The sequence below is a fragment of the Chelonoidis abingdonii genome, chromosome 1, assembly GCF_003597395.2.
Source record: "Chelonoidis abingdonii isolate Lonesome George chromosome 1, CheloAbing_2.0, whole genome shotgun sequence".
Lineage (NCBI taxonomy): Eukaryota > Metazoa > Chordata > Testudines > Testudinidae > Chelonoidis > Chelonoidis abingdonii.
Window position 1 is genome coordinate 324872975 of NC_133769.1, and position 14231 is coordinate 324887205.

The window sequence follows — 14231 nt, forward strand, 5'->3', positions numbered from 1 at the left end:
GAATGATGTTCGCTTTTTTTTGTTGACTCATATTTAGCTTGTGATCCACTATGACCCCCAGATCCCTTTCGGCAGTACTCCTTCTTAGGCAGTCATTTCCCATTTTGTATGTGTGCAACTGATTGATCCTTCCTAAGTGGAGTACTTTGCATTTCTCCTTATTGACTTTCATCCTATTTACTTCAGACCATTTCTCCAGTTTGTCCAGATCATTTTGAATTGTAATCCTAACCTCCAAAACACTTGCAACACTTCCCAGCTTGGTATCGTTCACAAACTTTATAAGTGTACTCGCAATGCTATTATCTAAATCATTGATGAAGATATTGAACAGAACCAGACCCAGAACTGATCCCTGCAGGACCCCACTCCTTATGCCCTTCCAGCATGACTGTGAACCACTGAGAACTACTCTCTGGGAATGATTTTCCAACCAGTAAGGCACCCACCTTATAGTAGCTCCATCTAGGTTGTATTTCCCTAGTTTGTTTATGAGAAGATCGTGGGAGGCAGTAATCAAAAGCCTTACTAAAGTCAAGATATACCACACCTACCGCTTCCCCCCCCAGCCACAAGGCTTGTTACCCTGTCAAAGAAAGCTATCAGGTTGGTTTGACATGATTTGTTCTTGACAAATCCATGCTGACTGTTATTTATCACCTTATTATCTTTTAGGTGTTTGCAAACGGATTAGTTAATTATTAATCACATAAAACTACAGGCAGGGTAGGGGACCTCTGTGTGGGGAGACTAGGGAGGACATGAAAAGCCTCTGGCATGGGGAGAGACATGGGAATCCTAGTATGGGCAGAAGAAGGAAAAGGGATGTATGGGGGAGAATGGCGTACCCTGAGATGGGGAAGAGGGGGCAATGGGAATTATTCAGAGACCTTGGCAAAGGGCGTGTGCAAAAAGTCCCTGAAAAAGAAGGGATGGTAGAATGGCACCTGGGAGCTTGAGGGCGGAGTGGGGAAATGAGGAATACTAGTAGCCCTCTGGTGTGTGTAATTCTTTTGGCCTACAAAAGCAACTAAGTGTATGACCCCCTAGTTGTTATTATTATTACTAATCCAAAACACAATACAAACTACAATCTCTTCAAAGTACGAACTCGCATCCTTATTATAAGCACAATTTTGACTAAAGAAAACAAAATCACTTCCAACAAAAGAAGTGGGATATTTCCAGTAGTCTCCAATAAAGCTGTGCAAATAGTTTGGGTAGAAATCTAAACCTGACAACCCAAGAACATTCAGAGTGAGGTTCAGACATTTGCATTACCAATCACTGTGTCACTACATTGCAACATCAACACCATCAGCTCACTAGGAATGTAGGTTTCGGATAAACTTTGCTGAACTGTCTGGTAAATAGAAGAATCTGAACTTCTTCCAAGTTTGGTCACCCTCATTCTCCTGTCATTGTAAACAGTCTACAACTAATGAGCTGAACCTGGTTTCTAAGGGCTTGTCTACATTAGAAAGTTGTACTACTTTAACTACATTATAGTTAAAGTGATACAATCAACCCTGCCCCCCACCGAGTGTAGATGCAGTTATATTGGCATAAAGTGCTTTATACCAGCATAGCTATTCCTGTACAAGAAGGGGAATAACTATGCCAATACAACTCACTATTATATTGGGATAGCTCTGCTCATACTAGGGCTTCTACTGGTATAAATATATTGTTAAAAAATAAAATCATATCCCTAATTGACACAGTTATATTGGTAAAACTTACAGGCAATTGTATCTTTTGTTTGTCTTGAGACACAGATTCTTGAACACATCTCATTTAAAGAGCCAATTGCCAGCATTATTAAACTCTAATAAAAGAGTATGAAAATGTAATGGAAGTATGGTTGACAATGGGGAAAAAAAGAACTATAATCAGGAGGTGTATGTGTAGGAATCCAAGAAGACAGGTGTCCCCTTGACAAGTATATTCTTCAGCAGACCAAAAGTGGGATAATCAGAGGGTCTCTCCAAGGCCCCAACATCTGTCTCCAAACTACTAGACAACTTAAACAAGAAAAATCTCCAAAAACTTTTGCCACCCTAGCCTCCTTTACATGACACATGCTGGACATGCTAGTTGTTACCCTCTACAGGAATATACTCACCGTTTCAGCATCTACAAAAAGAGTGGGGCATTCTGAACACGAAGTTAGCATCTGAGAAGAGCTCACAAACTTTGAGCCTATTCCTCGTAGGTTGTCGCCAAGGTAACTGGCAGCATCACAAGTTAGGAAGCAGAACCTTTTCTGAATATTCTGTGAAACAAGATAGTTCTTATCACATTCATTGCTCAAGTATAAACGTCTTTCCTTTGCAAACACAATTGCATACATTCCTTCTTCATACAATAACACCACGTGCAAAAGAAACCATCCCCATGGGAGGAAGTGAATGTTTGCCCAAGGATATTGAATAACAATTACTATTACACGGGACACAGTGCTCAGAAGTTTCTCCAGATAGGCAGCTGTGGAACTGGCCAGAGAATTCACATTTAGCAATGGAATTACAAACTGCTGCTGAAGTACCATGTTCTTGCTTGCGAGGATGATTCATTCTTTACAAACTATGTACCCTCAAATAATGTATGCTCAAATACATTTGTTAGTCTCTAAGGTGCCACAAGTACTCCTGTTTTTTTTATGTACCCTCATGTAGCTTTTTCTTGTTCCTGCTGATCACCAGTCTTCATCAATACATGAATTCTCTGCCCATTCTGGATACTGTTTTGTTAGTTCCCAATATCAATAGGCCAATCAAACAATGTAGCAACAAGCCTAATATCAAACAGCAGCACAGAAACTCATGAAAGAGGTATAGAGAAACCTCCTTGTTTGAACACCTCTGCTGCTTGGGAAGGCTCCAACAGTATAAAGTTGCATCTGGAAACTATTGTTCACACATTTTTTTGATATTTGAGTGGGTACAACACCTAAAAGAGTACATAGTCTTGGTCTTCAAGGAGCATACTGCTCCTGTAACTTCTTTTTAATGACTTCCATTTAATAAATAATAGTAATAAAAAGACAGTTTAAGCCTTTCAAGAACTGAAACGATGCAAATATCACTGCCACAATATACCTCTGAGACCAAAAGTTCAGTAGGATTGACACTTAAAAAAAGGATGAGACAATGTATGGATTATTAGACAGCCCAAAGTTGCATTAGACAGGAAAAGGAATTTATAAACCCTCATGCCTTGGGGCACAAATCAATCATGGCCAGGGAGAAATCTCCCCTATAGACAAATTTATTCCATAATTGTCCATTCCTGACTGTTCCTCTAAAGCACCTAATACTGGTTACTACCAGAGACAGGATACACAATTAGATGAACTACTGGTCTGATAAAGCAATTCCTCTGTTTCCCCCATTCTGCCTCTAGACTGAAGAATTACAATTTACAGATTACACAGTAAATGGGTTAGATACTCTAATGTACTGAGTTTCTCCTCCATGCAGCAGAGATGAGGGGCTGTCAGGGAGCTGATTACAGCTCCTTGATTCTCTGCCTACCTCTGGTGCAGAATATGCCAGCTAGCAACAGTCTCCAAGGGACTGTATGTCATCTGAGGATAGCCAGAACACACAACGCTCCAGCCATGCTTGCGCCCCGCCCTCTGTACTGATGGCTAAAAGGAATGGTTGCATAGGATGAGCCAATGATAGTTCTATGATTGATAATGACTCCCCACACATGCCACGGGAATCCTTAGCAGGGAATATAGGACAAGATTCCATTCTCTTTTCTCTACCAGAATGGGGCAGCATCTGGGCTTATATTTTTAAATATTACAGTCTTATTCATTTTGGAACACAATTTTGTCTTTCACAGAACATGGTCAAGTCAATACATCTAAAAAAAAAAAAAAAAAGAAGATAATTTTTAACATATAGATAGCTTTAGGATACATCAGCCAGATGTTTATGGAACATGGTGATGCATAGGGCAAATTCACTATTCTGTCATCTTTATACATGCAGATGAGGTCTCAATAAAAAAAAGTTTAAAAGAAATTAATTTAGTGGTCTCCTATTTCTCATTTGTCCACATTACAACAATCTCCATTTGATTCAGACCGACTGACAGCCTATATTCATGGCAGACTCTGAAGTAGAACTGGAAGCATGTTGTAGGTCAGAAACATGACACCTTGTTAGAACTGTGGCAGGACGCTTGAGTATCTACTTCTGCTATGAACTGGCTGAAGCCAGTGCTATTTGTTCCGAGCTGTCATCAATTCCAATTTCACACCATATTTTTATGTTTTAAAGTAGTATTTTCCTAGAAATGGTAACAGAATACATAGATATCAACAGGAAATTATTTAATTAAAGCATAAAGAATAGATAGGTGAGCATGAAGTGCACATTTGATCATTACCTGGGCTAGCATTACTTTGAACCACATACCTTTTGATAAGAATTGACTTGAGGTGACTGCAAAACCTCTCCTTTCTTCTATGTCAGGGGTGTTCAGACTCAGTCTAATCTTACATAGACATATGACAATCTTCAGAAGTTTGAGAGCTGGGGCATGCCTGCTAGAGTTCAGGGCTTCAGCCCTGTGGGGAGGAAGGTCTGGGGGCTTCAGCCCCATGAGAGGTGCCTGCTGGGGCTGAATCCCCAAGCCCTAGGAGGCGCGCCCCACAGGGCTGATGCACTGAGAGCCCTCTCCCTGCTGGGCAGAAGCCAGAGGCGACACATGGGGCGGAGGGCGTACTATGTCATCCCTCCCACCCTCTTTTTTTTTGCCAGGGTTTGCTGGCCCTGCTCGGTCACATGGTGCAGCAGGGCCCACTCCCTGCATGGCAGCTGTTGGAACCAGCAAGCTGGTAGCTGCAGCCCTGGGGAGAGGCAGCAACAAACAGTTGGGAGCTGCAGGAAGAGTCGCTGCCTCTCCCCATGGAACTAAAGAAGTGGCCCCTCTCTGCAGTTCCCAGTTGTTTGCTGCTGCCTCTCCACACAGACTTAACATCTGGGAGCCACAAGGAGGGGCTACTGAGGGTAAGGGGGGGATGATTCAGGCTGTTGGGGGGGTGAATCTTTAAATTGTGTCCCCCACACCTTCTTGGCAGACACCAGTCATTCCTGGCAGAAGCCCCTAGCCTCACCAACCCACCGCAGGGCAGAAGCCCCCAGGTCCCCTCTCCCAGTCTGGTAGGCGGGGGGTGAGGTGGGGAGGGGGCTCCGCAAAGAGCTGCATTTGGCTTGCGAGGCATGGTTTGGCCTCTCCTGTTCTATGTGCATCACAAAGTTCCTAAGGCTACAACAAAACATATTACTGGAAAGCAAACAGATAGTGTGTTTTCATGTGTTTATTTTATTTTGTGGTCACAACTTTCCAAAGCATTTTAGCTATAAATTAATCAAAACCTGGTTCAGACTAGGTGTCCTCACTCCTTCATTTCCTTCCTCTTCCCACAAACTGCTCTTTTACAGTTATTCGCGAATACAACATTCATTCATACTATAGCTCAGGAGGCAAAGTGAGCACCTACACGATGCTGTGTTCCAACGAGTAGGAGGTGTTCCTGTTATGTGCATCCAACCTCCTTGTAGAAAGGAGTGCCATGTCCCTGCTGCACCAGAATTCCACAAGCTCCTGGAGTGACTATTGTCAAATCTGGGTTTCTTGTAATCCTATCATTAAACAGGAACTGCCATGCTGGATCAGATCAATAGTCAGGGCCGTCTCTACCCATATGCAAAGTACGCAGCTGCGTAGGGCACCAATTTCCTGGTGCCCTACACAGCTGTGTGCTGCTCCAGTCCCTGCTCTGCCTCTTCCCCATGGCCTGACCCTGCTCTGCCCCAGCCCCACCTCTTCCCATCCCGGCTCCGCTCCAGCCCCACCCCCACTCCAGACTTTCCCCTGAGGACTTAGCAGGAGTCGGGTGTCCTGCACTCACTGGCAGCGGTAAATGGAGCAAACCAACCCCAGCCTGTTCCGTGCCGCTGGCGAGTGCTGGGGGGCCGTCCCACTTGCCCCCCAAGTCTGGGAGCTACGGGAGCAGAGTGGAGCGGGTTGGGGCTGGCTCACTCCACTTCCTGCCGCCCCGTGAGTGTAGGGTCGGGCCTGCCCTGCACTCATCAGGCAGCAGGAAGTGGAGCGACCTGGCCCCAACCCTCTCCACTCCACCGGCTTGTGCTGGGGCGCAATTGCCCCCTGCCCCCCAAGGCTGCTCCTGCCCCCCTGCAGAAGCCTGGGGCCGATGCCACCCCCACTCCCGCGGAGGCTTAGGGCCCCACACAGCCCCGCCTTTGCCTTTGTCCTCATGGAATTTCATCCTATTCATTTCAGGCCATTTCTCCAGTTTGTTAAGAGCTGTTAGAGAAGAGAGCATCTAGAGGAAATACAATATTGGGCACACCAGACCTGGAAACATTTCTATTTTTGAAGGTGGTTTACTACTGCCCAGGAGTACAGATTAAACTTCCAGAGAATAGTCGGGTTCTATGCCTGAGAACCATCTAGCAGCCAGACTTTGAGGTGGAGAGCGGCCAGACTGGGGTAAGATATGGCCCCTGAGCTCTGAGTCAAGAGATCTGCTGCCAGAGGGAAGTGGAAAGTCATCTGAAGAAAGAGGTAAACCAAACTTGGCACAGCCAGGCCAAAGGTATGAGCATCACTACTGCGTGATCTTGTTTCATCTCGTATTAGAGGTGTTGGAGATAGAAATATAGGAGTGTGTGAGGTTAGGTGATGAGGAGGACATCCCCCAGGGAGTTGTGACACTCCTCTTCCTCACTTTGAGCAAAAAAGCATTTTGCATTGAAGAGTGTTGCTAAAAGATCTACCCTGAGAACTCCCCAGGACTGCCAGATGTTCTGGAAGACCAAGTCATTGAGTTCCCATTTGTGGTCCTGGTGGAAGTGCCAGCTGAGGGAGTTCACTATGGTATTCTGCAGGCCCACTAGGGAGACCACTGAGATGTCTGTGAGGCAGGAGATGCACCAGTTCCAAAACCTCATGGCTTCTGTGCATATGGACTGGGATCTCGCTCCCCCTTCGCAGCCTGTATATTACACTACTGTCCTGTTGCTCAACATCACCTTGATTGAATAGTCTTCAATGCTGGGGAGGAAGTGCTGCCACACATAGTGAACTGACATGAGTTAGATGATATTGCTATGGAGAGATGACTCCTGGAGAGTCCATTTGCCCTGAGCTGTGGAGTCCAAGAGTTGAGCAAACCATCCCAGTAGGGAGGCATCCACAGGGATGACCTCAATGGTGGTGGACATGGAAAAGGGACCCCTGCACTTGCAAGAGTCCTTCTACTGGGTTAAGAAGACAAGTACTTACGAAGGTAAGGTGAGCTGTTTGATGAGGCAGTTTCTCTTGGGGGTATAAGCCATCCTGAGCCATGCCTGAATGCAATGGAGGTGCAACTGTCCATGAGGGATCACAAATGTGCAGGCCGATATGTGGCCTAATAGCTACAGGCATGTCCATACTGTGGACTGAGGACTCTGTTGCAGTGTGGTCACCAGTCTAGCCATTGTGACAAACCTGTCTGCTGGCAGGTAGGCTTTGGCAGTTGAGGAGTCTAGAGCAGCTCCAATAAATGCTATGTGATATACCAGGGTTAGGGTGAACTTGTCTTGGTTCAAACAAAGTGAAAGATGGCAAAGGCCTTGGGAAGTGAGCAGCCCTTGAGAAGCCAGTCATTTAGGTGGAGAAAGTCGATTAATACCCAGTGGCACAGGTTTGGCCATGACAATGGAGAGGAATTTGGAAAAGACCCTTGAGGCAGCTGAAAGGCCAAAGGGTCCCAGTACTGGTAGTGATCTAGAAAGGTGGGTGGAGAGTGGTTTCTCACAGCATGAGATTCAGAGAAGGAGCTGGTTTGTGACCCTTGACTGGGTAATCAAAACTGTTTTTTGTCAAAATCACTAAATGAGACATGATGGTTGCACAGGGCCCTTTCTTGTATGGTTTGAACTCCTTTCAGGGTGGTTCTTTAGGCCTTGTCTAGGCCTGCTATGCATTGGCCTGTAAAGTTGAGCTATCTCGGATTTACTGAACCATTTTTTCATCGCAGGCATGTATATCTCGAGGGATTGCAGAGTTGCTCTAGAATCATTTAGGCTATAGAGAGAGGTGTCAATGTCACTGCTGAAGAGGTTTGGCCCTTTAAAAGGGCGGTCCTTGATAGCATTCTGTACCTTCATGAGAAGACTGGCTGTTTGGAAATAGGACACTCTGTGCATGACTACAGTCACCATCAAGGCTGTGTCAGCTGCATCAAGGGTGGCCTGCAGACAAGCTTTGGCAATGGTCTGCCCTTCTAAAATAAGGGGCTGTGATTGTTCTCTTTAGTGACCACCTGTTGCAGGATCAAAATGTGTGAATTTTGCATAATTAGTAGAGTCATATTTAGTCCTGAAGGATTGATAACTTGCAATCCTCAACCGCAGAGCAGTGGAGGAGTGGCTATTTCACCCCAGCAAGTCCAGATGCTTGAATTCTTAATTGAGGGGTGGAGGAGGAATCCATTTGCCATGGGCGAATCTTTCATTGAAAGCATACACTTCCAAAGAGTCAGGGGAAGGGTGGGAGAAAAAAAATACTCCAGGGCCTTAGCTGGTAGAGTATTTTTTGTCTGCCCTCTTGCAGATAGATGAAATGGTGGCAGGTGTTTGTCATACAGTGTGGGTTAGAGCCAGCAGTGCCTCACTGATTAGGCAGAGCAATTTTTTTCTGGGAGTGGAATCTAAAATGTCCATCTGAGAGTGCTGAGTCTCCTGGATTTCCTGGGGGGGAATCTACAGTGACAACAATTCTTTTTACCACGTCCTGAAAGGATCTGAAGTCATTGGCATAGGCTGGTGGGTGAATTAGGACCACCTCATTGGGGGAGGAGGAGGATGGTAGCATCTCCTCCTCAGCCACTTGCTCTTGTAGTTGGGAAATACCTCCAGGAAACATTGGAATTAAAGAGGCAGAGTCCTGGAGGAGACATGTCTGAATCTGAGGACATGTCTTCTTCTGTATCTACAGGGAGAACCTCTGCATCAGTACAGAGCTCTTATCAGTACCAGAGCCCGAGGAGGCAGAGACAATCAAGTCAGCACTGGCAGACAGGATCTTGTGCTAAGGCATAACAGCACAGATGAGGGCTCCGGCTCCAATCAATGGGACAATACCAGGAAAGGATCCCTCTTGGTACCCCACAGAAGGGGAAAGCCTGGTTCTTCTGTGATGAAGAGGTCCTCATGGGAGAAGACCATAGTTGGTACTAGGGAGCGTGGAGGGTACACTTCAGCCTATCCTTCCTCATCTTGTGAAATCTGTTTTTAAAGCTGGTGTAAGCCTTGCACATAGACAGGATGTGGGATTGTCCAAAGCAGTGGAGGCAACTGGAATGCCCATTGTTGAGGAGGAAAAATTCTAATTCAAGATGCCTTGAAAATTGCACAGCTTTCGCTAAACACAGTATGAGGTTGACAGACTGCTCCAAACAAGGATTTTGTTGCACAATCAACTGTGTTGGGAGTATTTTACATTGCAAACTTAGCACATTTGGACATGTTTGTGAAACTTCCGATTGGCCTGGATCAACAGTCTTATATTATGAAGTTAGCAAATATGTAGCAAAGTTCTGTGGTGCAAAAACAATCAATTTTTGGACAAGTCAGGAACTAGATGAAAAAAGCTTGTGGAAGATGGTGTCCCTGTGCTTTCAACTCAAAGAAGAGAATACTGCCATTTCATGGGGTTAAAAATACTCCTAGCTTGCAATGCTAGCTTGAAGATGCTAGTTTCCTCCCAAAACAAGGACAGAGAGACTCAAGTTACTAGGCCCTCTAGCCAAGGAAATAAATGAGTTGCAGAGAATGCACAAGACTGACCCAAATAATGAAAACTTCCTACATTCTCTAATCAATGCCAAATATAAATATAATGAATGCTTATCTAGCCATGTCAAATTTACACTCAACAGGGTCAAATAAAGATATTATGAATGGGGCAATAAAGCAGGTGAACTACTTGCCTGAAGACTTACAATGGATCTAGTCAACAATATTCGTTCCTAATTACAAGATGATAGCTATCCTTGAAGCAATAGAGGTAAATAACAATTTAAGCAATTCTATCAAGCTTTATATAAATCAGAGAACAAGTGTGGCTCTAATAAATGTGATCATTTTGTTGAAGGCCTACCTTTTAATTACCATACCTCAGAACTCATGCTCTTTATGGACAAAGCTTTCATAACACAAGAGATTGAACAGGCTATAAAAAAATGAATTGCAAGAAGGCCCCTGGAATAGATGGCTCTCTGGCAGATTTCTACAAAACATTTTTTATTCAGCTTATCTTCTAGTCTTTCAAAGGTCTTCACTGAAATATTCCAAAAGGAACCACATCTCATGACATGAGAACTGCTTTAATTACTTACATGTGAAAGAACAAAGATGGTCGCAACTGTGGCGACTTCTGCCCCGTATCTCTATTAAACACAAACTGCAAAATAACTGCGAAAATTTTAGTGACACAACTGGATGCCATCATCCCATCAATTATACACGCAGATCAGGTAGGTTTCCTTAAAGGAAGATTGGTTGCGACAATACAAGAAAAATCATGCACTTCATCCAGCAAACTCAGATTTCAGATGTTCCCTCCATAGCTTTATCTCTAGGTGCAGAGAAGGCCTTTGATAGAGTTGAATGGCCTTATATAATGGCTGTCCTAAAAAAAAAACTGGATTTGGGACCAGCATTCCTGAACTGGGTCAGTGCATCATACAACTCTCCCCTTGCTTCACTATCAACTAATGGAATTACTTCTCCCACATTTCACACAAGACAGGGCTGTCCCGTCACCCTTCTTTTATAATTTCTCTCTGGAATCACTGGCAATGCACATATCTCAGGACTCAGCCACTGAAGGTGTAACTATGGACAGGAAAGAACACAAAATCAGTTTATATCCTAATAATATTTTTTGTATTATTGAAGGATCCATCCTCATCATTCCCGTCACTGTTGAATGTAGTTGACATTTTTTGAGAGATCTCTGGTTTTCACATTAGCTCGAATAAATCAGAAGCGATGGATATATTCAGAAGACCAGATCCTTCTCAGTTTCAGCATTTTTCATTTCAAATATGCAAGAAAATAACTTAATTAGGTGTTATGATATATCCTAAGCTTCCAAAAATATTTTCTATAAATATGGACTATATATTAAAAGAAATTTCCAAGGATGTAGAGAGGTGGCATCTCCTCCTTCTTTCTTTACTGGGGAGAACAGAAATATCCAAAATGAATATCTGCTCAAGATTGACTTTACTGTATATACTCGATCATAAGCCGGTTCGTTTATATGCTGACCACCCCCCAAGATGGATAAGTAAAAATGGAAATTTTTTATAACCCGTTCGTAAGTCGACCCTATAATTCAGCCATCAGCAAACTTTGTCTCCCAGGTCATCAGGATAAGCCTCTGGTGGGCTGAGATGGTTTGTTTACCTTGAGTGTCTGCTGCTTATCCTGACGGGCCGGGAGAGCAACTGGTGGGGAAATTTTTTTAGGGGGAGAAGCTGGGAGTCAGGGAGTAACCCCTGTGACCACCCGCCATATGACCCCACCCTTTGTCTGGGACCACCATACTCTCCCCATCCCATCCCTTCCCATCTTATCTGGGGAGGGCCAGGGGAGGATATCTCTGGCCTGGCTGGATCTGCTCCGGCAGGCTAGGCAGCGCGGCCACAGCCTGCTTTCATGGGCCAGACTGGGCAGCGCAGCTGCAGCATGTTCCAGTGGGCTGGGCCAAGCTGCACGGCCGCAATGTGCTCCAACGGGTCGGGCGGCATGGCCACAGTCTGCTCTGGGGGGCGGGGCAGAGTGGCAAGGCCGCAGTCTGCCAGCCCCAGAGCTGCAGCTGCTTCGGAGGCTGTGGGGAGAGCAGCATGGTCACCAAGGAGCACAAACACTACCAGCTTAAGTGCAAGAGTGTAATAAGAAAAGCCAAACAGGAGTTTGAAGAACGGCTAGCCAAAAACTCCAAAGGTAATAACAAAATGTTTTTTAAGTACATCAGAAGCAGGAAGCCTGCTAAACAACCAGTGGGGCCCTTGATCGATCGACAACAAAGAGCCTTAAAGATGAGAAAGTCATCTGCGGAGAAACTAAATGGATTCTTTGCTCAGTCTTCACGGCTGAGGATGTTAGGGAGATTCCAAACCTGAGCTGCTTTGTAGTGACAAATCTGAGAATTCGTCAGCAGATTGAAAGTGTCCACTAAGGGTGTTTGGAATTGAATTGATAGAACTTAACATTAAACAAGTACGGGACAGATGGCATCACCCAAGAGATCGAAAGACAACTCAATGTGAATGCGAACTATTATCTAAGGTTGTAACTCGTCCCTTTAAATCGGAATGTAACGCCAATCATTAAAAAAGGCTCTAGAGGTTGAATCTCTGGCAAGTACAGACTGTAAGTCGCTAAGTCATACGGGCAAATTATCCGAAACAATAGTTAAAAAATGTCAACACAAGAAAAACAAACTGTTGAGCAATAGTCACATGGTTCTTAAAGGGCAAATTGGTGTCTACTAACTATTAGAGTTCCTTTGAAGGGACAACCAAACATGTGGATAAGGGGACCAGTGGGAACATATGTACTTAGATTTCAGAAAGCTTGACAAGGTCCTTCACCAAAGGCTCTACTAAATTAAGCTGTCCTGGGATCAAAAGGGCAAGGTCTTTCATGGATGCAGAACTGTTAAAGACAGGGAACAAGGGTAGACATAAATGGTCAAATCTCAAATGCAGAAAGGTAACTTAGTGTGTTCCCATGGTCACATCCTAATGGACCAATCCTATTCAATTATTCATAAATGATGCTGGAGAAAGTGGTAAAACAGTGAGGGGCAAAGCTTGCAGATAAATGAAACTAACTCAAGAATAGTTAAGACCAAAGAGATGGTGAAAAACTCAAAAAGATTCAAACTAAGTGATTGTGCAATCAAAAGCAAATGGATAATGTGGAAATTAAAGTAGACACATGGAAAAATAACCCACTATACATTACAAATAATGGGGGCTAAATATAGCTACAACAAGTCGGAAAAAGATCTGGGTCCATTGAATTCCTGAAGTGTCTCACGCAGTGTGCACGAGACGTCAACAAAAGCAAACAGGAATGTTAGGTAATCATAAAAGGGAATAAACGAGATAAGAAGATTATATGGCTTATATATAAATCCATGGTACGCACATCTCGAATACTGTGTACAAATGTGTCTCCTCACCTCAAAGATATTCCTAGGCACTAAGAAAGGTTAGAAAAGGTCAAAGCAACAATAATTAGGGGTTTGGAGAGGGTCCCATAAGGAAGTTAAGAAGGCTAGGCTCTTTCAGCTTAGAAAAAGGAGACTAGGAGGGATACGATGAGGTATATAAAATCATGAGTGATGTGGAGAAAGTGGATAAGGAAAGTTATTTACTTATTCCATAATACAAGAACTAGGGGTCACCAAATGAAATAAATGGTGCAGGTTTAAAACAAATAAAAGGAATTCTTCTTCACACAGCGCACAGTCCTTGTGAAACTCCTTACCTGAGGAGGTTGAAGGCTGGGACTATAACAAAGTTTAAAAGGGAACTGGATAAATCCATGGTGGCTAAGTCCATAAAATGGCTATTAGCCAGAAGATAAGAGTTCCCTAGCCTCTGTTCATCAGAGGATGGAGATGGATGGCAGGAGAGAGATCACTTGATCATTGCCTGTTAGTTTCACTCCCTCTGGGGCACCTGGCATTGGCCACTGTTGGTAGACAGATACTGGGCTAGATGGACCTTTGGTCTGACCCAGTACGGCCATTCTTATGTTCTTATGTTCTAAGCAGAGCGACTCTGGCTCCGCCTCTTCCCTTCTGGCTCTGCTGGCTGTGCTGCCTCTCCTTGCTCCCTCTGTTGGAGGGAGGGGCTGTGTACCACCTCCCCCTCTCTATACCCATTCATAAGCCAACCCCCTTCTCAGGTGCTTCCCTTTTTTACTAAAAAAAATTTGGCTTATGAACAAGTATATACAGTATATTATTAGTCTATTGCTTTTCAAGGTCTCTCTTTCACTCTTTGCTCGAATAAATAGGCTTATGGTGCAATTTACATGGGATATAAAACAGCCTCACTTGTCACAATGGACTCCTGAAAAATCCTGGGCAACTGGAGGTTACACGGGGTTGCCATT

The 14231-nt window shown here is 44.2% G+C and overlaps 1 protein-coding gene across 2 annotated transcripts in view; it reads right to left on the bottom strand.

Annotated features, from left to right (window-relative positions):
* The window catches only part of FRY (FRY microtubule binding protein), a 343127-nt gene that overhangs the window by 20382 nt on the left and 308514 nt on the right, over positions 1-14231 (bottom strand). For both annotated transcript variants that reach the window (XM_075061648.1, XM_032795968.2), the window contains exon 56: positions 2126-2275. In XM_075061648.1, coding sequence (XP_074917749.1) covers positions 2126-2275 — 150 coding nt within the window. The remainder of the gene's footprint in view (positions 1-2125; positions 2276-14231) is intronic.